The sequence below is a fragment of the Acinonyx jubatus genome, chromosome E1 (assembly GCF_027475565.1).
Source record: "Acinonyx jubatus isolate Ajub_Pintada_27869175 chromosome E1, VMU_Ajub_asm_v1.0, whole genome shotgun sequence".
In the NCBI taxonomy this organism is placed as follows: domain Eukaryota; kingdom Metazoa; phylum Chordata; class Mammalia; order Carnivora; family Felidae; genus Acinonyx; species Acinonyx jubatus.
Window position 1 is genome coordinate 55,700,683 of NC_069397.1, and position 26,707 is coordinate 55,727,389.

The 26,707-nt window shown below is 48.4% G+C and overlaps 1 protein-coding gene across 3 annotated transcripts in view; it reads left to right on the plus strand.

Moving 5' to 3' along the window:
• SEC14L1 (SEC14 like lipid binding 1) overlaps positions 1-26,707 on the plus strand; it is an 85,476-nt gene that overhangs the window by 46,230 nt on the left and 12,539 nt on the right. For all 3 annotated transcript variants that reach the window (XM_053211737.1, XM_027052433.2, XM_027052434.2), the window contains 5 exons: positions 22,220-22,369; positions 22,485-22,616; positions 24,538-24,666; positions 25,453-25,687; positions 26,269-26,378. In XM_053211737.1, the coding sequence (XP_053067712.1) occupies positions 22,220-22,369; positions 22,485-22,616; positions 24,538-24,666; positions 25,453-25,687; positions 26,269-26,378 (756 nt within the window). The remainder of the gene's footprint in view (positions 1-22,219; positions 22,370-22,484; positions 22,617-24,537; positions 24,667-25,452; positions 25,688-26,268; positions 26,379-26,707) is intronic.

The window sequence follows — 26,707 nt, forward strand, 5'->3', positions numbered from 1 at the left end:
TCAGGAGTAGAATTTAGCGATTCATCACTTACATGTAACACCGAGTGCTCATCCCAAAAGTGTCCTCCTTGATGCCCCTTACCCCTTCAACTCATGTTTTGAAGGAATCTGACTCACACCATGTTTTGTGGGTAGAATAGTGTTTATAGTCCGTGAACTGAAGCTTATAATCCGTGTAGTCGAGTAAAAAACGTGTCCTGCTTTATGGATTATTTGGTGTTTGGAGTGGCTTTTCTCCTGTAGTGACGAATACCAAGTGTAAGAGAATGTCGTTTCTGGGGTTCTCCTATAGAACATAAAATTCACTTAAAAATTATTGATTCAGATAGTATGGTAGTCTGATTTTTTTTTTTTTTAAAGATTTCTTCAGGTTTAAACCTGAAAGGTTGGTTATTATATGTCTCTTTTTTTCTTAATGTTATCCTGTAACATGAGGTAGGTCTAATTTTAAGGGATATGTTTCTCTTATTTTTTCTAGCCTAATCCCCGTGTCTGTCTTAAAAATCAAGTCCAGAGCTAAAAGCTGCAAGGTACAGGTTTTAAGAAGAAATTCATCTAAGAGATCATTGATTATATTGCAGGATTTATACTATTAATATTTAGAAAACTTTTCTCCAAACACATCTTATCTTCGTTTTACTTTTAACACAGAGTTGGTTTAGAATGAGAATTCTGACAATAATAAGTTCTGATTCTCTACCGAATCGGGATTTCTGAGCGTGGGTTCAGCAGCCCGGTGTCCCAGCCCCGCAGGCGGTTCGGATACTTGCTCGGGTTTGAGAAACACTGGTTTAGGTCTCCTCAAATTGAATTTATAGCACATGGAACGGGAGGAAGGGAAGCTGGTTTCAGTTTAATTTAAAATTTTTGAAAGGAATAGACTCTAACAGGCTGTGGCCTGTTCTCACATCATATTTTCTTCCGAAGGATTTAACATGCCAACAGGGAGACTCCTGGCTTTATATGCTTCTCCAGACTGTTCCTGTGTTTACTTAGTGATACAGAGTTATAACGTGTGCTTCTTTGAACTTGTCTTAGTTATTTGTATGACTCTGCGAATTTTCAGGTGGAGAAGATCTGTGCTGTGTTTTATTGTGGTAAATACACAATGCTATACAATCTGCCGTTGTGAGCATTTTTAGCGGAGAAGTCAGTGTGTTGGGCGTATTCGCCTTGTTGTGCCTCCATCCCCCAGCACCTCTGTTTTTCGCCTTCCCAAATAGAACCGTTGTCCCCGTTAAACCCCAGCTCCCCATCCCCCGGCCCCGGCAAACCCTCTGCCCCTTTTTCTACCTTCTGTTTGTGAGTGGCGCTATGACTGTTCCTACTAGAAGTGGAATCAGACAGTGTTTGTACTTTAGTGATTTGCTTGTTTGACTCAGCGACCTGTCTTCACAGGCCATCCACGTCGTAGCACGTGTCAGAGCTTCTTTCCTCATTTATTTATTTATTTAGAGTGAGAGCGTGCATATGAGCAGGGGGTGGGGGGCACAGATAGAGGGAGAGAGAATCCCAAGTAGGCTCTGTGCCGTCTATGTGGAGCCTGATGCAGGGCTCAATCCCACCAACCGTGAGATCATGACCTGAGCCGAAATCAAGAGTCGGACACTTAACCAACTGAGCCACCCAGGCACCCCAGAACTTGTTTTCTTCTTAAAAGCCTGAATATTTAAAAAAAAATTTTTTTAATGTTTTATTTAATTTTGAGAGAGAGACAGAGCATGTGTGGGGGAGCGGCAGAGAGAGAGAGAGAGAGAGAGAAAGACATAGCATCTGAAACAGGCTCCACGCTCCGAGCTGTCAGCACAGAGCCCGACGCGGGGCTCGAACTCGGGAACAAGATCATGACCTAGGCTGAAGTCGGACGCTTAACCAACTGAGCCACCCAGGCGCCCCAAGGCTGAACATTTTTAAGATCTAGTTTTTGATGCTAATATCAACCAAAAAATTGCATATATAAGTTCATTTCTTTTTTGTCTTTTATATTAATAGATTCTAGATCCAAAAGGCAAGTTCCTTGAAGAATTCTACCACTGTATTTTGTTCCATATATTCAAAGTATATATATATTTTTTAAGCAAGTTTTTTTTTTTAACTTTGTTTATTTTGAGAGAGAGAGCCCGAGCGAGCCTGCTTGTGCGAGTGGGGGAGGGGCAGAGAGAGAGGGAGAGAGAGAATCCCAAGCAGGCTCCATGCTGTCAGCACAGAGCCCAACCTGGGGCTTGATCTCACAAACTGTGAGATCATGACCTGGGCTGAAATCAAGAGAGGGACACTCAACCCAGCGAGCCACCTAGGCGCCCCTCAGAGTATATCTTTATAATGTGCATTTTGTGGTTGCTGGTGTTCCTGGTTTCTTAAGAAAGAAGCAGGTGTAGGGCCACCGAAGTAAAACGCTGGGCTCCTGCCATAAGGGAAGAGAAGTCGAAGAGACAATAGAGAATCAGACGCTTCAGGGGTGTGTGAGGTACGACGGGTCTGATAGGCCTTTAATAAATAGTACGTGATAGATATTTTCCTGGTGGATTAAAACAGCTCCTAGTTTCAGTCTGCTAATGATGGAGTTTTTATTCTGGTTCATGAAACCGGATAATATTTCCATAGCTCATTACGTTCTTTTATGTGGGCAAACACATGGCATCTTTCAAAGCTGACAGCTGCAATTCCCCAGAACACCAAATGCTTTTTCTCAAGTCCTTGGGTTTATTTTTTTACACTCTGGAAAGTAAAGCCGTACTCTGCCAAATCCAACTTGATTTGAACAGGAATATGCAGAACCGCTATTTTCGTTGTCACCCACACTCTGTTTGCTCTTTATTAGACAAAAAAATGTACGGACCAGGAGTGGTTTTGGTAAATCACGGGGTGTCTTGGATCCCGCTGGATCACGCATGGGTCTGTCACGTGACTGCACGCGAAAACCCCAGAGAGACCTGTCACGGCGCTCCAGGCGTTCGTGTTTGCCTGGGGCCTGAATAATTGTCACCTGTGAGACCTTTGACCTTCAAAATGTATTGACGTATAGCTTACGTATAAAGATCTACCTAAAAGATGAGTATACCTCCGTTTTTTCCAACTGTAGTTGGCCCTTGAACACAGATTAGTGTCACAGACACCCCCCCCATCCCCGCATACAGTCAAAAATCTGCATATATAACCTTTGATTCTCCAGCAACTTCGCTAATAGCCCACTGTTGACTGAAGCCTTACCGATCGCACAAGCAGTCGATCGACACATATCTGGCACGTGCCTTATGTCCCGTGTTCCTCCAACCAAATAAGGTAAAGAAAAAATCATAAGGATACGTTTCAACTCTTGTCACCTGACAATGGAAAGGTCGAGGCGGGAAGTCTTTACGTTTGTGATTCTTACAGTCATGTATCTTTTTCACGAGAGGAATTTTAGAGTGTTTTGCACATGGTCCTCAAGTACAACTATATCATGTTTTCAACTTTAAAAGTGTAAAACTCGGGGCGCCTGGGTGGCTCGGTCGGTTAAGCGTCCGACTTCAGCTCAGGTCACGATCTCGCGGTCTGTGGGTTCGAGCCCCACGTCGGGCTCTGGGCTGACGGCTCAGAGCCTGGAGCCTGCTTCCGATTCTGTGTCTCCCTCTCTCTCTGCCCCTCCCCCGTTCATGCTCTGTCTCTCTCTGTCTCAAAGATAAATAAATGTTAAAAAAAAAAAAAAGTGTAAAACTCTTGGGGCACCTGGCTGGGCCAGTGGAGTGTGTGACTCTTGATCTCAGGGTTTTGAGTTGGAGCCCCGTCTTGGGTACAGAGATTACATAGCTAACTAATTAAAGAAAGTTTAAGACCTTCAAAGCAGTTTAGTTTGAGAATGGTAGTCATGTGCCCAGGAGGTTACAGTAGGGCTGGATGCCACAGGGAGATGGGAAGGGGTTCTACCAGGTCCTGCCTTCAGAGGCCGGTCTCCTGGAGGAGGCTGACAGGGGATCAGCTAGGCCTTGAGCCTGTAGAGTGACCAAGCCGCCATCTTGGGCTCTGCTCTCAGCGAGCTTATAGTCCAATGAGAAGACCCAGTTGTCCGGGCCCTGGGGGCAAACAGGGACCCTCCTGCTGAATTTGAACCAACGTTTCTCCCTTTAAGTGTTTGAGAAATACTTAAAGAACATATAAAAGGTCTAAGGATAATGGTGAGCATTTATGGGGTACATAAGTATTTTGTCATTCGTTTGTGTGACGAAACGTTAGGGGCACATGGCTGGCTCAGTGGAGCACGTGACTCTTGATCTCAGGGTTGTAAGTTCAAGCCCCACAGTGGGTGTAAGAGATTACTTAAAGATAAAATCTTTACAAGAGATGTACGTACACGCTGTGTTAATTTCCACAGATCTAAATGAGACCCGGAAGAAGTTGAGGACCCTACCAGTAGTGTCTTTTTGATTGCTTACACTTGCTTTGTAGGTAGGGCCCCACCAGCTTTATTTGGATATAATCGACATTTAACATCGTATTAGTTTAAGGTGTGTACCGATGTTTTGAGATACGTACAAATTTGTGAAACGACCATCACAGTAAGTTTATTTAACATCTGTCGCCTCACAGTTACACATTTTTTTCCTCGTGATGATAATTTTTAAGATACCCTCTTTTAGGGGCGCCCGGGTGGCTCTGTTGGCTAAGCATCTGACTTCAGCTCAGGTCATGATCTTGTGGTTTGCGAGTTTGAGCCCCACGTCGGGCTCTGTGCTGACAGCTCGGAGCCTGGAGCCTGCTTCGGATTCTGTGTCCCCCTCTCTACTCCTTACCCGCTCATACTCCGTCTCCGTTTCTCTCTCTCTCTCTCTCTCTCTCAAAAATAAGCAAATGTTAAAAAAAAAAATGTCCTTTTTTTAGCAGCTTTCAAACATGCAGTGCAGTATTAATTATAATCACTGTGCCTTGCGTTACATCACCAGGACTTTTTTTTTTTTTTTTTTTTCTTTTTAAGTAAGCTCCACACCCAACGTGGACCTTGAACTCATGACCCTGAGATCAGGAGTCGACGTTCTGTCGACTGAGTCCGCCTGGCGCCCCTGGACTTAACCTATCTTCCAACTGGGAGTGTGTACTCTGGAGTAGGTCTGTGGGCTTTGCTTTAAAATTCCTCTCCCTTTCTCCTCCTCGTTCTCCCTCTGATCTGCCTGTGCCCGACTGGGTTGCCTGCCGGACAATAATACTTTTCCCCGTCGTGCCCTGTCTTTGGTGGCTCACAGCCGTCTTCTTCATCGAAGGCTGTTGCTTACGGCTGCTACCCGTGGCATTCAAATCAAGGCCCGTCGACACCTGAGCCCAAGCTGTCCATTGGCCCTGTCGTGCGGCTCCCTAGTTTGTGTCTCAGGCCCAAGGTGACAGTGCTGCAGGAGCAGAGGGAAAGGACACTGGTGACTAGCCGAGTCACACAGCTGGTAACTGGGGGGGTGGATAGGAAGTTGCCAGCACCCTGCGCTCCAAGGAGTCCGTTGGAGGCCGTGAGGGCTGGTGCGACATCACATCTCCGGTCAAGATCTGGTGCGAGATCCAGAGAAGGCTTTGTCCTTGGAGCAGGAGAGGACTCTCCCAGGACTGTGGGGAACAGCAGTCTAATGTTTACATTTATTCAGGCCGCGATGGGAGCCGAGCGATTAGTTTCCTGACGCGAGTTCTTTCCCTTCCAGGGTATTGTGTTTCCTCATTCTGTGGAAAATGTTAACACCAGTAGCCTGAGGCCTGATTCGGGGCTCCCTGGAACGGAAACCTTTCCAGAGAATGTCCTCTCGTTCAGCACCCTCCTTCCACCCCCTGCATTTTGTGAAAGGTCTCTTTCCAGCCCTGGTCGTGTTTATCTTCAGGGCCCTGTCTTCTGATTCCCACAACTGAGTATAGTATATTTAGCTAATAATCAGTTCTTTAACTAGCTAAATCTATTTCTTGTATTTATTTCATCTTTCAGAGGGAATATTTTATCCATAATACCTACATCGAAGTAAAGATGATTTCTGTCTGTACCTTCGGTTTGCCTTTTCTTTATAGGAAGAAGGAGACCTATGTGATACTATTTACACCGAGTATTTGTTTTTGTTTTTGTTTTAACTTGGCTGTTTAGAAGCTTCACATAGTGGGTTTTCACCAAAGCCTCATGAGATTTGCATCGTGTGTTTTTAGGGCCGTTGGGAATATGATTACCATTTTAGTCTGGTGAACAGAGGGGTTTTTGGGGGGTGAGTTTTCAAAGCATGGTAGAAAAGATAAACGTCAAAAAAGATTTTAGTTTTTAAAGCCGATTGCGTTAGAAAGGCTTCCTTCCCCTTTTTGAGCCTAGACAATTTGGTTCCTTGGAACCGTTGGGCTGCCGCGTCTTAATGCGCGCTCACTTTCTTCCTATTTGGGAAGTTCAGCACAGGACAGGAGGCACATTTTTTGACTGTTGTACTTAGTCTGTGTCAGGGCCCGCTAACCAGTTCCTTTTTGAATCTTCCACGATTCTGTACGCTAAAGAAAATGCAGAAGCTGGGACTCTGCGAAATTCGGGAATCTCCCGGGGCTCTCTGCCGACTGCTGTTCGGAGCTGAGATTTGAAGGCGGGGCTTTTATCCCAAGGTCTGTACAAGGGGGCGCGGACCCGGGTTCAAATCCCCAGGACATTGGCTTCTCTCGGCCTCTATTTCCTCATTTCTAAGTAGAGAGAAACTCATTTCGTAGAAAGATTCTGCCTAGTAAGTGCATTAGACTTTGTGAAGCCAATTACGGTGCATACGCAGCGGTCAGTAAGTAGGCGATGCTTGGGGTAGAGTGCTGTCAGCCTCATTTCCCGTGCTGACAAGGTCCTTGTCCTGTGTCCCTGCCTCCTCAGCGCCCGCCGTGGGGAAGGGAGTGAATGTTTGTTGAGTAATTTCTCCAGGTTCTTCTGAAAAGAAGTTTGTCTTTTGTTTTCTTAGAGCACACTTGATAGATTTTTGTTCTTTTATCATATTTCATAGGTCTTACTTTTTAGAATAGTTTGTTTAGGTTTGCAGAAGATTGAGGAGACCACACAGAGGGTCTCCAGATACCCCTGTCGTTAAAGCCTGTGTGCTGTGTTTGTTTCAGCTGATAAGCCAGTATTAATACATGATCTTTTTTTTAATTATTTTTTAATGTTTTATTTACTTTTGGGAGCGAGAGAGACAGGGTGTGAGCAGGGGAGGGGCAGAAGGAGAGGGAGACACAGAATCCGAAGCAAGCTCCAGGCTCCGAGCTGTCAGCACAGAGCCCCACGCGGGGCTCGAACTCACGAAAACCGTGAGATCATGACCTGAGCTGAAGTCGAATGCTTAACCGACTGAGCCACCCAGGCGCCCCAATACGTGATTATTCATTAGCATCCCCCATTAGGATTCACTCTTGGTATTGGACATCCTGTGGGCTTGGACAGATGCAGAACATCACGTGTCCACGTTAACGTATCACACGGAGCAGTTTCATGGCCCAGGAACCCTCTGTGCTCTGCCTGTCTGTCCCACCCTCCTCTCCTCCAGTACCTGGGAGCTGCTCATCTTTCGGCTGGTTCTGTCGTTTTCCGTTCCCAGAATGCCGTGTGGCAGGCATCCTATGACATGTGGCCTTTTCACACAGGCTTCTTTCGTTAAACAGTAGTCATCGAAGTTTCTCCCATGTATTTTTGGGGGTTGATGGCTGATTGCTCTTTGTTGCTGGATAACGCTCCACCGTATGGATGTGCCCCAGTCTACCAGTCCATCCCTCTTTCGGAGGACACCTTGGTTGCTTCCGGTCTTGGACAGTGAGGGACAGAGCCTTTCACCCTGCGTCCCTTTTCACATACCCTTGCTGCTTCCCTGCTCTAGTGGATCAAGTTCCTTTGTCAGTCAGACTGGTCACTGCTGCAGATGTTAGGAATTCCTGACTTGGCTGCCAGTTGAAACTCGATGAATTTGTTGCTGTTGTTGTTGTTTGGCTTTACTGAGGTATAAATGAGGAATAATAAACCGTACATACATACATACATACATACATACATTTATTTATTTATTTATTTATTTATTTATTTATTTAAAATTTACGTCCAAATTAGCTAGCATACAGCACAACAATGATTTCAGGAGTAGATTCCTTAGTGCCCCTCCCCCATTTAGCCCATCCCCCTCCCACCACCCCCTCCAGTAACCCTCTGTTTGTTCTCCATATTTAAGAGTCTCTTAGGAATAAACTGTACATTTTAAAGCTACGTAGTCAGGTAAGTTTTGTCATGTGTTCTTACCTTTGAAACCATCGCTGTAATTAAGATCATTAACGTAGGCATCGCCCCAAAAGTTCTTTATGTCCCGTTGTAATTTCTCCTTTTTTCCTAACGCCAGGGAGCCACTGATTTGCTTTCTGTTACTGTAAATTAGTTTGTACTTCCTAGAATTTTACAGAACCACACGTACTTTTTTTTTTTTTTGCCTGTTTTCTTTGATTCAGCATAATTATTTTGATTCATTCATGTATGCACGGATGAATCGTTCATCACATTGTATTGCTGAAGAGTGTCTCCTTGGGTGGGTTTATTTATATATATTGCAGCAGAAGACATTGGCGTTTAAAAAAAATAACACTTAAACATTTTTTTTTAACTTTCTTAAAATTTATTTTTTAGAGAGAAAGAGAGCATGTGGGTATACGAGTGGGGAAGGGGCAGAGAGAGGGGGAGGGAGAGAATCCCAAGCAGGCATCTTGCAGAGTCCGCGAATCGTGAGATCGTGACCTGGGCTGAAATCAAGAGTTGGATGCTTCACCGACTGAGCCACCCAGGCGCCCCGAAAAGAGAACGCTTTCTGATTCGTAGCATCTTTCTAAGATTTTGGATCTGTTAGAATCAAGATGGAAACCTATGATTTATTGTTATTATTTTTTATTGCTCCTGTAATTTATTTTCAAATCTGGATTAATACTTGCAAGCTGGAAAACAAAGGGCTACTTTTCAGGCTGTCAGCAAAAAGGAAGATGAAAAGTAGTTGCTAAAGTTCTATTCTAGGCAGAAAAGGCAACTGGATCTGGGACTCAGACCACGAGAGGGGTGGGGAGGGTGGAGCAGGAAGGTGGGGGCGCCGAGAGGAGGGGGGCCTCCTCAGTCCTGGAAGGAATGAACTGTTTGTTGTTCACCCGAAGTCACCTTTGTGATTGGTGTGTGCGGTCAGAAGCTACCTGTTTTCTAAAAAATTGCCTCCGATGCCAGAAATTAAAAAAAAAAAATTTTTTTTAATGTTTATTTATTTTTGAGAGAGAGAGGGAGAGAGACAGAGCGCCAGCGAGGGAGGGACAGAGAGAGAGGGAGAGACACAGAATCCGACAGCTCCAGGCTCCGAGCTGTCAGCACAGAGCCCGACGCGGGGCTTGAACCCACGGATCGCGAGATCATGACCTGAGCCGAAGTCGGACGCTCAACCGACTGAGCCACCCAGGCGCCCCCAGAAATTTTTAAATAGGTGATACAGCCTTCTATTCTGCGTCTGGACAAAAGGCTTTAAATAACAAGACCCAGTTAATAAAATAGATTTGAAACTCAGACTAGTATAATTAGCTTATCAAGAAGTATGAATGACTCTCTGGGTCTCGAGGAGAGAAGACATTTATCGTTAGACTTATTATTTAGGGCTCACCGCAGTCCCCACAGACGTTCTAGGGACACGAACTAGGACAAAGGTGTGTAGTTGTCAGGTCAAAATGTTCCTTGTAAATCAGCCAAGAATATCAGAGCAACTTCTTGAACTTGAAATGTGGCCAGTGAGGCTGAGGAACTCAATTTTAAAGTTACTTACCTTTTAGCTAGCCACATGTGGTTAGTGGCTGCTGGTTTTGATGACAGAGTTCCAGAGTCGTCTGTTCATTGCGTGGAATGGTGGGTGTTTTCCTCATCGTTCAAATGCATTCTCTCCTTTCCCCTCCTCCCCACTCCTTTTTTGGGTGAAATGTACATAGTCAGATTTGCGGATGTCAGTTAGATGTGTATTTGTTGGAATCCTGCCTTCTCATGGAGAACGGTTCAGGTAAATAAACATAAAACGTATGAAGTGACCATCCATGGCTTCACAGTTCTATTTTATGTAAAGTTTTTTTGTCCACAGTTTTCACTGATTGGCATTTTTTTTTTTTCAATATATGAAGTTTATTGTCAAATTGGTTTCCATACAACCCCCAGTGCTCATCCCAAAAGGTGCCCTCCTCAATACCCATCACCCACCCTCTGATTGGCATTTTCAAGAACTCTGGAATTTTTGTGGGAAAATAATTAAATGGAACCTTAATTCCATTAAGGAATGGAATTCCATAAGGAATTCCAATTAGGGATGTTAGAGTTCATCTCTTAGATCAGGGGTGGGCAGACTGTGCCCTGTTGCCTGTCTTTGTAAACAGCTCTTAGTTTTTATATATAGATCATATAGAGGATATATAAAAATATGTATAAATTATATATATATTTAGTTTTTATATATATATTTTTAACGTTTATTTATTTTTGAGACAGAGAGAGACAGAGCATGAATGGGGGAGGGTCAGAGAGAGAGGGAGACACAGAATCTGAAGCAGGCTCCAGGCTCCGAGCTGTCAGCCCAGAGCCCGACGCGGGGCTCGAACTCATGGACCGCGAGATCATGACCTGAGCCGAAGTCAGCCGCTTAGCCGTCTGAGCCACCCAGGTGCCCCATAGTTTTTATATTTTTTAATGGTTAGGAAAAATCCCAAAGAATAATATTTCATGACATGTGAAAAGTATAGGAAATTCAGTTTTTGGTCTGTAAATACAGTTTTAAGGGAACACGGGCGCACTCATCTGTTCACGTATTATCTGTGGCTGTTTTTGTCCTATAAAAGCAGAGTTGAGTATTTGCGACAGAGACTACCTGGCCCGTGAAGCTGAAAGTCTTTGTTTTTTGGCCCTTCACTTACTACAGAAGCTTTGCTCACCCATCTCTTTGCTTCTCCAGGATCTCTGTGCAGAAGTTGGAAACTTACCAGAACACTGGACCCTTTGTTTTTGATAGAAAGTTTGATGGTAGAGAATGATCCATTGGATTGAAGCTCATTTGTTCGGATTTTGAATACCGCCTCTCTATGCAGGCAGAACTTACGAACAAATGAATAACTTTTAAAGCACTTGCTTGGCGGCGCCTGGGTGGCTCAGTCGGTTGAGCTTCCGACTTCGGCTCAGGTCACGATCTCGCGGTCTGTGAGTTTGAGCCCCGCTTCGGGCTCTGTGCTGAGAGCTCGGAGCCTGGAGCCTGCTTCCGATTCTGTGTCTCCCTCTCTCTCTGCCCCTCCCCTTGGGCTCTGTCTGTGTCTCTTAAAAAATAAACAAACATGTAAAAAAAATAAATAAAATAAAGCACCTGCAGCCACAGTTCCCGCACTGTGCCGAGGCACCCCAGGGCACCACAGTGCTGTCGGGTGTTTTTTACATTTTGAGAAAACACGCTTGATAGTCAACATTTCTTGGACGTCGTGCAAACTCCTGGCGCATGCACGGGTAGCTCACGTTTCAAGATTGGATCACACTGTTTCTTTTCATGGCGTCGCATCTTTGTGGAGCTGCGTTTTCGCTGGCTGCTGTGCTAAAAATTAGCTAGTGCGGCACGAGAATCCGTGGGCAACAGGAAACGAAAGCACAAGCGCCCCGTGTGATTCCAAGCCCTGGTGGCACCCAGGCGTCCACCCTCACAAGTAACACTGGCCATGTAGGAATGGAACAAAAACACATTTTCCCTCGACTTGAGAGTATTATTGTTTCAGGTGGCTCCTGAGTTATTAGGACACAGGTGCTTTTCAAGCTTGTCTGGACCTAATAACAACCGATACTTCTTCGGGCATTGGGGCACCGTGGAAAAGTTACTGAGATGTCAAGGGTGCTGCGAAGGGACATTTGGAATCCTCCGACGTAGGGCACCATGTGGTGGTGCCTGAGGACAAACGTTCCCAGAGAAGCCAGTCAGAAATGTCCTCATCGATTATCTGCAAGACTGTAAACAAACTGAAGTCACCCCCAGGCTAGTGTCTGAGATGTCGATCTCCAGCTCTTCCAGAAACATAATACCGTGGAACACGTGAGGGCCTTAGCTTTCTACTCTAGGCTAAAAAGCAGAAGATCTGGTTTATCAAGCATGCTAGATGGTTCTTGGAATTTCATTTGAAAGCTCGAGAACTCTGTGTCGGTCTATTAAATTGTGTTCACAGAAGTTTCCACGTAGTCTTGCCCGGAAATTCTCGAGAAGGAATACATTACAAGTACCGTAAGGTAGAGTATTCTAGAAGACCTTACTGAATCAGGAGTGTAGCCGTACAGCTGCTTGCACACGCACGGAGAGAAGGAATGGTTTCACGTTTGTCTTTAACCAGGAACAACTAGAAACCATCGTGCCTGGTAGCTTTGCTGGAGCCAGATAAGCTCTGTGCCCGGCGTGGGACTTGAACTCACGTCCTTGAGGTCGAGAGTCGCTTGGTCTACCCACTGAGCCTCCCAGGCGCTGCTGCCCCTCCCCGAACATATGCTAATTTTGAAATAGATACGGATGATTATTTTTCTTCTAAGGACAGTTCTTTGTCAGATAGCGACTTCGCGTTTCTCTGCCGGGAGCCGGGAGCAGTGTGCTCGGGCCGCGTGCTGCCGTGGGTGCAGGTTGACGTCCTGCCGTCCTGGGTGCGGGGGTGGGGGGGCGGGGGCAGCACTGGCAGGGGCGCGGTCACGGGCGCCATCACATTCTGCTGCGGTCCGCCCGCTGCACCTGCACCTGCTCCTGCTCCTTGGCTCAGTGTTCTGTTGTTGTCAAGGACTCGCGGTTACTTGGGCTGGGACCCTCACGGTCGAAACGTTTGTGGTAGAACACCCTAAACTAGATAGAAGTCCACGGAGGGCCAGTTCCCGCTACTCTCGCGGAGAGACCTTTGCCAGGCCTCTGGGTTTAGGGGGCTCCCGTCCCACCTCGCGCTCAGGGGTGTGGGACCCTGCCCTTTGGAGCGGAGTCAGGCACGGTTTGGGTCTCACTCACCCGAGTTGTCGAAGAGGTCGGCAAAAACCCTCCTGCTGTGTGATTTGGGGCCCTCTTTACAAATATCGTAGTATGGATAAGGAAGGGTGGCGACCTCGCTGGTACTGAAACTCCTTGCACGTGAAGTCCTTTGATCTTGTGGGTAATTTCCAGCAGGCCCTTTCTGCTTGTGCCGCTGTTGCCACTGCTGGTCGTCTGCAGGCCGGTGACAGGGCAGGGGACACAGGTGGCCGCCGTGCACAGTCCCCTCTGCTTCAGGGAGGCCCGCCGCCCCCAGTGGTACCATGTCCCGCGTCCGTGTGCTGTGGTCCCACCGAAAATAGGTGGATTGGGGAAGAAATTGCGAAGTTTTTCCGTCCTTTAACACAGCCGTTTCGTGTTGAGAACCGTCCAGAGCAGCGGCACAGGCGTGTGAACGAGGGACACGGGGCCTGACCTGCGCTCCTCCCAGTGCCTCCCAGTACCCGCCTGTCTCCCCCGGGGGTGTGGGGGAGCGCACCGAGCCGGCTCCTCGGTCGCCAGGAAACACGGCCGGTGTCTCCCGCGGTGTGGTGGCTGTGAGGGCGGCCGTGGGACCGAGGGACGGTCAGAAGAATGTGCGTGCAGTCGGGACACTGTGGCGCAAGGTGTGGGAGCCGCACGTCCGCCATCTGCGCTTCGGCTGTGCTCCTGTCTTCGCTCATCGTCGCCCTGCTCCACGGAGAAGGTCCTAGAAGAGGGTCCAGCCTCTTGTACTGGATCCCGTTGGCGTCGGTCATGATGCCCTGTCCTTAGAGCTCCCCGGCCCCGCGGGCCCGACTCACGCCCTCTCCACACTAAATATCACCCAGAGAGAGTGTGTCCTCAGACCCTGGAATTGAGGTTGTCTGAGACGAAATCCCTCATTTACACTTCAGATGTGTTTGATCCCGGAGGGAGACGGCTTGGCACCTGTCAGATGTTTGCGAATTTTTTTTAGTTGCCGTAGAATCTTTGTGTGTTCTTGTGTGACCTTCCCAGGGCTAGTCCAGTCTGTTGTGACTTGATTTGTGGGTCCCACTGAAGGCCGGTGACTGAGGATGGGGACTTTGGTGTTAACTCAGCACTTGGCCCGGACAGTTGTCTGTACCGTTACCCCAGTTAGTCCGCTCATGGTCTTGAACTCGTTTGAAAATCGCTAATCTGACTGGGTTGGTCATGAAGACTTTGGATGAATGGAAGTGTATCACAACTGACTGGATTATAACTTTTCTTGGAAAGGACTCAAATTTTCAAAAATTTAAGTTTTCATAAACATTTTGTGTTATATTTATATACATATATATATATATATATATATATATATATATATATATATAGGGACGCCTGAGTGGGCCTGAGCGGCTCAGTCGGTTGAGCGTCTGACTTTTGGTTTCGGCTCACTCAGTTTCGTGGGTTCGAGCCCCGCGTTGGGTTCCACGCTGACGATGCAGAGCCTGCCTGGGATTCTCTCTCTCTCTCTCTCTCTCTCTCTCTCTCTCTGTCTCTCTCTCTCTCTCTCAAAAATCAATAAACTTGGGGTGCCTGGGTGGCACAGTCGGTTAAGCATCCGACTTCAGCCAGGTCACTATCTCGCGGTCCGTGAGTTGGAGCCCCACGTCAGGCTCTGGGCTGACGGCTCAGAGCCTGGGGCCTGTTTCCGATTCTGTGTCTCCCTCTCTCTCTGCCCCTCCCCCGTTCACGCTCTGTCTCTCTCTGTCCCCCCAAAAAATAAACGTTGAAAAAAAAAATTAAAAAAAAAATAAACTTAAAAAAAGTAAAAAAAGAATGAACACATTTATTCACAAGTAAGTAGCACGTGATTCGGAACCTCGCCTTACTAGTGGGCTAAATAGAAGTCCGCCTGTCTTGTAATAGCGGAGGCGGGATTCAAGAGCCCATCAAGGACTTGAGTTGTGACCACATGCAGTGTCGGGGGCCCCCAGGTTCCTCGGGCCGTTGACACTCTTCACGCCTTCACTTAACCGAGCCGTTTGTATGCTTTGGAGTCTCAGCAACAGACCAGGTGCCCGAAGCTCTTCGCGGTGCGACTCCTGTGCCTGAGCCGCTTCTGAGGCAGGTGACGCGGTGTCCGCGGGTCTGAACGGCTGCTCCGGAGCGTGTCCGCGGAGTGTTTCCTCCCTTGTGGTGTCCCTCCCGTGGCCCCCATCGGGAACGTTCCCTTCTGCACACGCGCTCTCGCCAGCCATTCTGGAGCCATGTCCCCCCCCACCGTCTGAAGCAGTTTTTTATTGTCAGCACGGTGCGTTGCTGTCCGTGACCTCCTCCCTGTCTTTTCTTCGCTGTGGACGGTACGTGTGTCTGTGTCTTGCTTCTGAAGAAGCCCCGTCCCTGTGTCTTCCACAGTCACGTTGTCTAGATCTCAACACAGTGGCTTATACGGCAGGCCCTCTGTATGTGGCTGTCATGTCTGCCAAGTCGGCGACTTACGGAGGACCGACTCTGAGGGACTTCGGTCAGTTTCCCACGTCGCCCCGATGCGTTTTATATTTGCCTCTTCGAGCACTGGCAACTTCTGAGAGACTCCCGCCGTATTTAGGGTGTTTCCACTTCTGGAGTCTTTCCGGGGTAAAACCAGCTCTGCGTCTAAGTGCGTTTGAGGGTCACGTCCAGTGCCATAGGATCTCCAACTCGTACGGAAGCGGCTGGCTTAGTTCGCTGGCTAAGTTGTGTATGAACCTAGTTCAATCTGAAGGCAGATTCTTTAAATGGAATTTCTTTTAAATGGGTTCTCCTGGCAGAATGCGCTGTTAAGCTCGTTACTTCTCAAGTTGAAATGTCTTCACTAAAATACGGTTTTATTTAGCACAGTACAAGCTTTTAATATCTCAAAATTGCATTCAAAGTTTGGTTAAAGACTGAAAGTGCTGTTGCCAAGCTCCCGAATTACGGGCTCAGAAATCCCTTTTGAAAGAGGAAGAGTGGGTGTAGGAAGGTGGGAGGAAGCCGAGTTACCCAGCAGGCAGCTTTCCTCCCTGGGACAAATGGGTAAGGCCCTGCTTTTGTTTTTATTATTGAAACAATGGCTGTGTGAAACAAAACGAGTGAGCCAATGATTATAATAGTCCACGTCTCTTGGTCTCTTGCGAAAGTAGCTTTTCCTTTTAAGAGAGGACATCGAAGAACATTTCTCTCGCGCTGGAAAAATGCCTTCTGGAAAATTTAATTCTCGTCAGGCCTTTCTTGATTTTTGTGGTTGATACATGCCGAGTGTGATTAGGAAGTGACATAATAATATTGCAGGTAGTTCGTGAAAACCAAGATGGAGGGAAATTCCTGTGGCTCTCCCGAGGCGGTGATTTGAACCCGGAGAGAACTGAAGGCTGGGTTCCTGCCCAGTTCTGGAGAAATAGGTGCAGGGAGGAGACTCAAAGGCCTGCGGACGTGGGCCCGTGGGCACGAACTAAGCCTTCAGAAGGGGGAAGCTGCACACAGAAATCCAGACTGCTGCCTTCTCGTGAAGAGCCGGCAGCTGGAGCTCTCTGGGCCCGCGTCCCCTCAGAGCCACGGTGGCCGGGCCGGGCCGGAGGCCCCCGTGCCGAGGCGCAGGGCCCCGGGGGACCTCTCACCTGGCCTTCCACCTCGGGCTGGAGCTGGGCCAAACTTCACGCTGGGTAAGATGTGACAAGGTCGTACTCAGTTCCGTGCAAAAGCACTGTTGGTCTCCATATTGCCCTTCCCCCCGAAGTGACCTTCCCCTGTTGCTAGTGTCCCCAGTTTTTTACTTTGAGAAATTTCCATTATTAAAGAAGTTGATGAAGTGTAGCAAATACGTGTCTACGTTTCCACTTAGATAAATTAATACATTAGCTTTATCTCTTACACACACACACACACACACACACACACGCATGCACACACTCACAGCCTGAGTCTTGCAGAACCATTTGAAAGAAGCTGTGTGTATCATTACACTTGCCCTAAGTACTAAAGCATTATTGCCTCAGAATAGAAACGCTGCTTAACGGTCATCGTTATCACACCCGTGAAATTTCACACGGACAGAATGATAGTATTTAGTGTGTGATGCATGGGCACATGCCCTTAAATATTCTCTAGAGCTATTTCTATTCCAAAGAGCCAATGCAGCATAGCCTTTGGTAGTCCTGTCTCTTTAATTGCCTTCATGCTAGATAGTTCTCGGCTTTTTCTGTGCATCTTTCAAGACAGTGGCCTTTCTCATTTTTTAAGAGTCCAGGCCGGTGCTTTTGTGCAGTGCCCCGTAACTTGGACTTGTCTTGATGATTTCCTCCCTTTCTGTTGTGAGGTCTGCAGAGGTCGTGCGTGCTTCCGTTGTGTCAACAGCAGCTCGGCAGGTTGTCCCGTGCTTGGTCCTGAGTTAAATCCTTGGCTGGAGCTGGTATCTGCTAGATCTTTCCATTATAAAGGGACAGCTTTCCATCATCTGTCCCTTTGTAACTGACAACCTGCAGGGTGATCTTGGAGACCGTGCTGTCTCTTCCAGCCTTTCAGTAGTGCCCTGTGTCGATCCTTGCCTGAACCAGTTATAAATTGGTGGTTGCAGAATTGTGGTTTTCTGATTGTGTTGTTTGCTCCTGTGGTTATTAGGTGACATTTGTCTGTAAGATTTCCTCCCCCGCCCATTTCTCTTGAGTATCACTAGCTTTTCTCTTTCTGGTGCTCAAGTGATCTCAGAACGGGGGGAGTGGAACCCCTTCAGGCTGGTTCCTGTGTCCTTTTGACATGCCCCCCTCAGTCACTGAGCACATCCTTATTTCTAATAAGTACTTCAGATTCACCTTGACCTTTCCCTTCAGACTTGTAATCAGTCATTTCTTGACAGTGCATGCCTTCTTCTCTAGTCCTGAGTGGTATTTAGAAACCGAGCTCTAGATGCCAAGTTTCTTGTTGCTGCTGAGGTGTCATTGCTTCTAGGCCCTTCCTGTGGGCAAAACTAGAATGTGCATAAATGTTTCTAATAAGATTGTAGATCTTAAGTTTGTAGATTGTAGTTTGTGCTGAAAAACTGGGGTCTGGTACCCGTAAACAGTTTCAGAGACTAAAGTTTTGTCACCGTTTTGCGATCTTCCTTTTCTATAACCCTCTAGAAAGTTAGGCTTTTCTGCCAACAGTATGCAGAATTCCTGAGCCTTATATATCTCCGAAAGATTGGCCCAGGTAAGTGAGCACAGAGAAAAAGAGCTGGGTTTGTTGCTTTATCTAGTAAGGTTTTTTTGTTTGTTTGTTTGTTTTTTAATGTTTATTTTTGAGAGAGAGAGAGCCCGAGCACACACGAACAGGGGAGGGGCCGAGAGAGAGAGGGAGACAGAGGATCTGAAATCTGCTCCGCACAGAGCCCGACGCGGGGCTTGAACTCACGAAACCTGAGATCATGACCTGTGCCGAAGTTGGACACGTGACCGACTGAGCCACCCAGGTGCCCCTGTCTAGCAAGGTTTTATTCCATAATTCAAAAAATGTTTATTGAACACTGACTTTGTTTTAGGCAATGCGAAGACACATGGACTGGCCCCTGCCCCGTGGCTGAGTGGCGCGCCTGGGGACGGGGGGCAGGTGGTGACCGGGGCGCGCAGGGAAGCAGGGAGAAGCTCGCTAGGAACCTTCCGCACAGACAGCTTTGCAGAGGAGTGTACCGATTTCCCGGGTGGGTGGTGCATTAGCACTGTCACGCCTAAGGCCATCTGGCCAAAGTAAAAGCGAGTCTCTGGGAAAACAGGCGTCTACACGGATGGGTGATTTTACAGGGAATGGAGAGTTTGTGCTGTGTCTTAAATTGAAGACTGGGCTGTGTGGGTAATGCCCTGTGCTGACCACTCTGTTGCAAGGATTTAGAGGCTGTTGTGGGCATTTTGAAAATGATCTAATAGGTCCTTTGATAGGAGAGGTCCCGGCTTCGGGTATTTCTTGGCGAGTGCCTACTCTACCCCGTATGTAACTTAAAAAGAATCTTTTTGTCTGAATCCTTGTATTTCAACTTTTTGATGTGTCATAGCGCTGGAGTATACAAAGCCAGGGTTGTTTTTTTTTGTAATGTATTAAAATTTAAAACTTAGTTTAGATGGTTTTCAGTGTCTGTACAACAAATGATAGCAAATTTTTTTTTTTTCTAGAGTTGTTCCCGTGTGCAGTACTCAATACAGGCGTATTTTAGGGCCTCCCAGAGACTTCTGTGTGGTATGGTCTGAGCGGTTCGATAAACCCCTTCCATGTTGTTGATTTCAAATGCATTAAGAGACGAGTGCTGTGTGATTTGTCAAGATTATAGCAGTAATGGGATGCAGAATATATTTGAGAGGAGGGGGGAGTAGGTAAATAGGAAGGATATGTTTTCAACCCCCAAAGTAAAGACTTTTAAAAAGCAGTTATAATTCGTCACCACGTAAGTTTTGCCTCCCAGACCGCCCTGTGCATGACTGTCCTTGATTTTCTGAAAGGGCGACTCTGGTCACAAGGTAGACTTCCCTCCTTCTCCATCGCCCCGTGAGGTAGGTCAACTCCAGGAGAGCCAGGCCTTCCGTTGGGTTTGGTGTGGCCACGTGGGCTGTGCTCAGCAGGGACAGGCCTTGTCACAAGTGTCACTGCAGGCCACCGTTCCCTCCTCCACTGGCTTTCGGTCCCTGCTCGCCCTGCGGCATTCCCTTGAGGCCACGCTCCTGGGTTCTCTTTCCTAGAAATCTCTCCCCTCCTCGATGACTATAAACAGTCGTGTGCCTTGAGGCCCAGTGTAAATGCCCCCTCTTCCACGAAGCCTTCCTACACCACCCCTCTCTCCAAAGCTCAGGGTGTTCTCTTTCTCCTGACACCTCTATGGCACTTGCTTATTCTTAGGACACACTCGTGTATGACCCTGACTCCCTTTCCTGAACTGTCTGCTTCATTTTCCACTGCCTTCCATATTGCCTCGCGTGGTATCTTACATAGACAGCAGGAGCACAGCCGGAAATTTGCAGACTGGTGTAGCCCTGTAATGTTATGGAGAGGAGAGGAGATATGTACCAGATTATCGAGGATACTCAGAGTGAGATTAGTGAAAACCGGGTGGAGGGATTAATGGGTCGCTCTGGTAGGGGCGTCCCGACTTCGGTTCAGGTCATGGGTCTCAGGGTCCGTGAGTTCAGGCCCCGCATCGGGCTCGCTGATGTCAGCACAGGGTCTGCTTTGGATCCTCTGTCCGCCCCCTCTCTGCTCCTCCCTCCCTCTCTCTCTAAAAAACAAATACAAAAAAATTGTAAATACAAAAAATAAGAAATAGGTTGCTCTGGTGCTTTATGGGGGGTTCAGTGCAGCTGCTGCGACCTGAGTATTACTTCTGTTCAGACATCAGGTCTGTCCACGGGCAGCTTCAGGAAACTGCTCCACGGAAGGCAGCGTGTTAGTCTGGCCATGCGCCGGAACGCCTCGCCCCTTGTCGGAGGTCACATCGCAGCGGTCGGTGCCACTTTGAGGTTGTCATTCATCTTGTCAACAGCATACATTTCTCCTCAAATCTGTGTGTGGTTGTGATTAACTTAAGGCGGGAAGTCAGCCCCCCCCCCCCCCCCCCCGCATTTTTAGGACAGCTGGCGGAGGAGTGGCATGTGTCACTTTCATAGGAACATCACGTCACCGAGGTGCTGGGCCCAGCTCCGGGCTGCTTTTTCATGCTTCTTCTTAGAGCCCAGACACTTGTCATCCGGCCGCCTCGGTTTCCTGTTCCTGCAGCCCCGCGAGCCGCCGGGTGGCTTCGGTTTTAGCGTAAATTCAATAGTCAGGTCGTCAGCAAAGCTGTCTTCACAGATCACCACACACTCGCTACGCCGTAAACTAAATCGGGCGCCTGAGTGCATTGTCGAAAAGTTTGGATGAATTATACAGGGAGTGAAGCTTTTTTTCATGCTTTAAGTTTCGTAGTTTGCGATAATTGAAGAGTCACGATATGTTAATACCCTGTTATTCACCAGGAATGACACCGGGGCTTCCCCTGTGTTCCTTACCCGTTCCTCCCCGCCCCCTGTAACATTTAGGGAGACTGTGGTCCGTCGTCACAACCGGAATATCGCCGTGGATGCAGTGAAGATACTGAACATTCTCCGAGTGCCTTGACGGCTGCACCCACTCCCCCCCCCCCCCACCGCCCCTGGCAACCGCCGATCTGTTCTGCGTTTCTGCAGTTGTCATTTCAAGCAGGTTACAAACACGTTTGAGTCCATGGTCCGTTTTGAGCTAATTTGTACATACGGTGTGGGGTTCAGGTTGAGGTCCTTTTTTTTAGTTCCTTCCTGTTGGTGTGCAAGGCCTCCAGTCAGATTTGTTGGACAGAAAGCCCGTCCTTCTTCCGTTGAATTGCTCCTGCCCCTCTGTCGAAAATCACTTGGGCGTATTTGTGTGGGTCGAGGTACGGCCGTCTGCCCAGTGACTTCTGTGTCCCTTCCACCTCCAGCCGCGCAGGCCTGGGTCACCGTGGCGGCGTAGTAGGCACCGATCCCACACCACTTGGAGTGATGCCTCCCAGTTTAGTCTTTTTTGTTGAGAATTGTTTTAGCCGGTTTAGTTCTCCTGCCTTTCCGTATAAACTTTATTTTTTATTTTAAGTTTATTTATTTTGAGAGTGCAAGCTGGGGAGGGGCAGGGTGAGAGGGAGAGAGAGAGACTCTCGAGCAGGCTCCGCACTGTCAGCAGAGAGCCGGACGCAGGGCTCTAACTCATGAACCGTGAGATCGTGACCTGAGCCGTGATCGAGTCGGATGCTCGACCGACTGAGCCGCCCAGGCGCCCCTCCATATAAATTTTAAAATAATCTTGTCTGTAGCTTAGACAAAGACGAGCCCTGCCGGGATTTCGATAGGAGTTGTGTTAAACCTCTGTAGCCACGTGGGAAGGATTGACGTCTTTACTGCCCTGAGTCTCCCAGTCCACGAACACACAATGTCTTTTTCTTTTTTAACGAAAGCTTATGATGTAAAGACAAAGGCAGCTCTGTGGTGACGCGTGGACGTGTATCAGGAGATGCCGTGTTTGTTTTTTTTTTTGAAGTAAGCTTCGCACCCAGAGTGGAGCCCGATGCGGGGCTTGAACTCCCTACCCTGTGATCGAGACCTGAGCTGAGATCAAGAGTCGGCCTCTTCACTGACCGAGCCACCCAGGCGCCCCGGGAGATGCTTTTATTCCTGGGAGAATCTCAGTGACGGGCTGTCGGGTCGCATCTCTGTTCAGTTCCTTTTTTTAAAACAATTTATCCCCAGGCCTACGAAAGGAGGTTCCCTACGTGTCCTTTGATCCCGATGTTTGTGGACAGTGACACCGTGAACGAGTTCAAGAGCGAAGACGGGGCCGTTCACATTATAGAACGGCGCTGCAAGCTGGACATAGACGCACCAAGGCTGCTGAAAAAGGTACCCACGGGGACATTTAGGCCGTCCCCCTGCCAGACGAACTTAACGCTCGCGGCTTCTGTTGCACTTGGTGTCAGTAATAAGTCCGTTTTCTCCTTTTTTTTTTTTTTTAAAGATTGCAGGAGTCGATTATGTTTATTTTGTCCAAAAAAACTCACTGAATTCTCGGGAACGTACTTTGCACATCGAGGCCCATAACGAAACGTTCTCCAACCGGGTCATCATCCACGAACATTGCTGCTACACTGTGAGTAACCGCGCTCGCGGGGGTGGGGCGGGGAGGGCAGGGGACGCAGGCTGGGGCCGGCCTGTGCTTCTGGGACCCGCGTGGCCGTCGCGCTAAACGGCACACCGCCTTGTGTTCTTCAGATACCGTCCCTCGCTTCTGACGCGTGGGGTCAGCGGGTGGCAGCTGCGGTTTACTGCAGAATGGGTCACGTGGTTGTAGCAGTCAAGGTCGCCTTGTGACCTTCCCATGTCCCTTCCTTTCTGGCGCCACTCTAACACTTCAGAACTACACGGGAAGGTCCCAAGAGAACAGTTTTCCTCCGCTCTCTGAAAGTAGAGGGTCCCCGTGAAGCCTTTCGTACGCTGAACACGGGCAAAGCAAAGCAGCAGTTAACGAGTGTATATGGGAAGATTTTTTAGCATTCCCGTATGCAAAGCAAAACATAGCTTGTTTAGGGGCTTCTGGTGCCCCAGGACCCGTCTTGCTAACAGGCGCACAGAATAAACGGAGATAAAGCCCAGAGGCCCACAGACGCTGTTCTGAGCTCTGGAGTCTCGAGGCTTCCGGAGGCGGGGCGGGGGGCGTGGTGCCATCCTCGCCTCTTGGGGTACGAGCTGCCTCCGTAACGGCTTTTGCAAAACAAACGGTGAATGCTATTTTCACGTTCACCCATTTTCCTAAATGAGGAAATCCTTTTTAGATTTCTTTTGGTTAGCCAAAACAGGCACGAATGTCAGTCTTTCGTAGAAGCGATGGGGCGGAATGCAGACTTCGGGAAAGCGGGGCTTGCCTGTGATGGGTACCTCTGTATCAGGCTGATCTGCTGTTCTTCATCACTAACTTGCCACCAGATTATCAGAATAATCTAATAGGGTCTCTCTGCTTCTTCCTCACCCTTCTACAATGTACCCTTAGCGCTGAATCCCAAGTGATGCATTTAAAGTATGTCAGATCAGGGGCGCCTGGGTGGCTCCGTCTGTGAAGCATCCGACTTCGGTTCAGGTCACGGATCTCACGGCCCGTGGGTTTGAGCCCGCGTCGGGCTCTGTGCTGACAGCTCAGAGCCTGGAGCCTGCTTCGGATTCTGTGTCTCCCTCTCTCTCTGCCCCTCCCCTGCTCTTTCTCTCTGTCAAAAATAAATAAACATTAAAAACTTTAAATAAATAAATGAAGTATGTCAGATCGTATCATACTTTCTGCAGCCTTCCTGCATTTCACACAGAAAAGCCCAGAGGCCTCCCAGTGGCTTACAGGGCCCCTCATTTTCTCGTCCTCACACATCTGCTGTCCTGCTGTCTTTGTGCACAAGCCTACGCACCTGCTGTTCCCGGATGGCGTAGGCTGCTTCCCCTAAGGACCTCTGCTCCAAGTGCGCCCTCTGCCGGGGGTGCTGTGCCCCCGGATCTCTGCTGGACTCCCGCCCTCACCTTCGGTCTGTGCTCACATCTGCCCTTCTGGATGAAGCCAGCCTGAACACCCGGTTCAATTCTGCTGCCCGCCCCCCAGTTCATTCACCTGCTCCAGCTTTTCCTTTTTCCCTTAGCGCTTGTCTTCAGTTTCTTACCTCTTTATGTTCATGGCTAATTGGCTGTCTCCCCCTCCAGACCGTAAGCTACGTCAGGCAGGGATCTTCGTTTGGTCTACACTGGAGAACCCTGCTCAGGAAATACGGTGAATGAATGAACCACCAATGAAAGCGGAGCTCTCCTTTTAACAGGCGTTTTTCGATTTTTTTTTTTTCTAGAATATTTTACAAATATTTAGGTCTTTTTATGATTTTGAGCCTCCCTATGTAAATTTTCCATCTGCTGCTTTCATGACCGTAACGTGACTGGTAGAGTAAGTGTTTTCTTTTGGTTACTAGTTGATGGAGAAGCCGACAGATGATACCGTCACTCATCAGCGTAGTTAATGGGAACGATTTCTCATTTGTCTGCAGGTTCACCCTGAAAACGAAGATTGGACCTGTTTTGAACAGTCTGCAAGTTTAGATATTAAATCTTTCTTTGGTTTCGAAAGTACAGTGGAAAAAATTGCAATGAAACAATACACCAGCAACATAAAAAAAGTGAGTCCAGCTTGGGATTTTATGGAAAAGGGGAGGCAGGAGCCTCTGAGGTGCTCGAGGCTGGCAGTGTTTTCAGAAGGCCGGAAACGGGCCAGTCGGGGGTCCCGGCCGTTTCACGACGTGGAAATGATTTGACTCTCCCCCGAGTCTTGCGTTCTAGGGAGGGGGAGGGTTGGGTGGGAGTTCAGATATTGCTGTTGCCCGTGACGTAGAAGGAAGGTGCGGCCACTGGCCGCTGTGCCCTCTGCCCAGAATCGTTGGCAGATTGGGGTGGGCGGGCAAGGCGGGAGCAGACGTGTCTGTAGGCGGGGGGAGCGCTTGTCGGGGATCCCCGGGGGCCCCCGGGCCTCGGGTTCTTAGGTTCACCTTGCGTGGAAAACTTTCCGTCTCGTTCTCGTGCCGTTGCTCAGCGCCGCCGTGGGATTTTGGTTTTGAGAGTGTCCGTGTGAGATCATGAGTGTTATGTGAAGGCTTGCCTTATTTTCAGGGTGTTGGAAAGAACTTGGGTCGAGACACAAAGCACAGATTGAGTACAAGGGTGATACATGGGTGCTTTTAGTCAGTCATTAAAAAAACCCCGTCTCTTTAGAAATTACTTCCTGGACCTTTGGAGAAGAGGAAGGAAAATCATTATGAAAAACCCAGACACAGAGGCATTTGGCTTTTGCTTTTATAGATTTCTTCTGCGGCTCTTCGGTTTTTGTTAGTGTCTTAAAAATCTGGGGGAGGGGCGAATAATTTGAATGTGGATCACATACTAACCGTCAAATTGGTTTTATTTTCAAGGGGAAAGAAATCATTGAATACTATCTTCGTCAGCTGGAAGAAGAAGGCATCACGTTCGTGCCCCGTTGGACTCCGCCTCCCATAGCTTCCTCTTCAGAGACGACCTCGTCCTGCAAGAAACAGGCGGCGTCCTCGGCTGCTGTCGTCTCGGATGCTGCCCAGGCGGAGGGGCTGGGCGGCGAGCCCCTCAGCAGCCCCAGCGGGCCGCCCGAGCCGGCGGCGGGGACCCCTGAAGGTAGGAAAGATGCGGTGTCCCACGAGCAGGACCGGGGGCCGTATGGGGTCCTTTCCCTCCGGTTCCTCGGCCCGTTCTTGTCTCCTTGGGACCTTTAGGTATCATTTTGTCTCTGTCCCTTTTCTTCTGGCTTAGGTAACCCATTGTAGTTTTCTCTTAGAACGAAGAAAAGTTTCATTTTTTTTTTTTTTTAATGGGCAGGAAGAGTTCTATCAAGTTGTTCTTCTATTGAAACCGGGAGATGCTTTTCAGTTACTTTAATTGAAGGTGTACTTAGCAAACGAAAGGTAGCAACTAAGCCTTTTACTGCAATCGTAGCGTCGTCAGATGCTCTATGCTTCCCGTGTGCTAGGCCCTAAAGGTAATCGAGTCAGTAGGTTGAGCTGTGGCTTGGCCAGGGATTTGGTCTTACAGACGATCACTGAGGGTCTCTAAGGGGGGGCCGGCTTGACCCTGCTGTCCCCGTGGCACCCTTCAGTTCTGTGGCTGGAGGACCGCACTTTCCTGAGCAGGACGACTTTGGACGCCTTCAGGTTCCAGCGTTCTTCGTTGTAAACGCTGTCATGTAATTTCTGTTCCAGACAAACTAGACGCAGACTACATCAAGAGATACCTGGGGGACTTGACCCCGCTGCAGGAGAGTTGCCTGATCCGGCTTCGCCAGTGGCTCCAGGAAACCCACAAGGGCAAAGTGAGAACCGGCCCCCCCCGTGTGGGGTGGTGCTGTCCGTGGAACTGTTCATGGTTCCGGGTCCTGTTCACGGTTCTGTTCATGGTTCCTCGGAGTAAATGTTCCCGATTACCGTAGCTGGGGAAGCCCCTCCCAGTCCCAGAGTCACAGGATCTGTGTTTCTCTGTGTGGCATCCGAGTCCTTGACGGCAAATTGTGATGCCCTTCTGTTTAGAATTAGTTTATTTTTCTAGGTTTACCAGAGAAGGGTCTCACTTAAAAACAGCTACACGTCGGGACACCTGGCTGGCTCAGTCAGTGGAGTGTGTGGCTCATGATCTCAGGGTCGT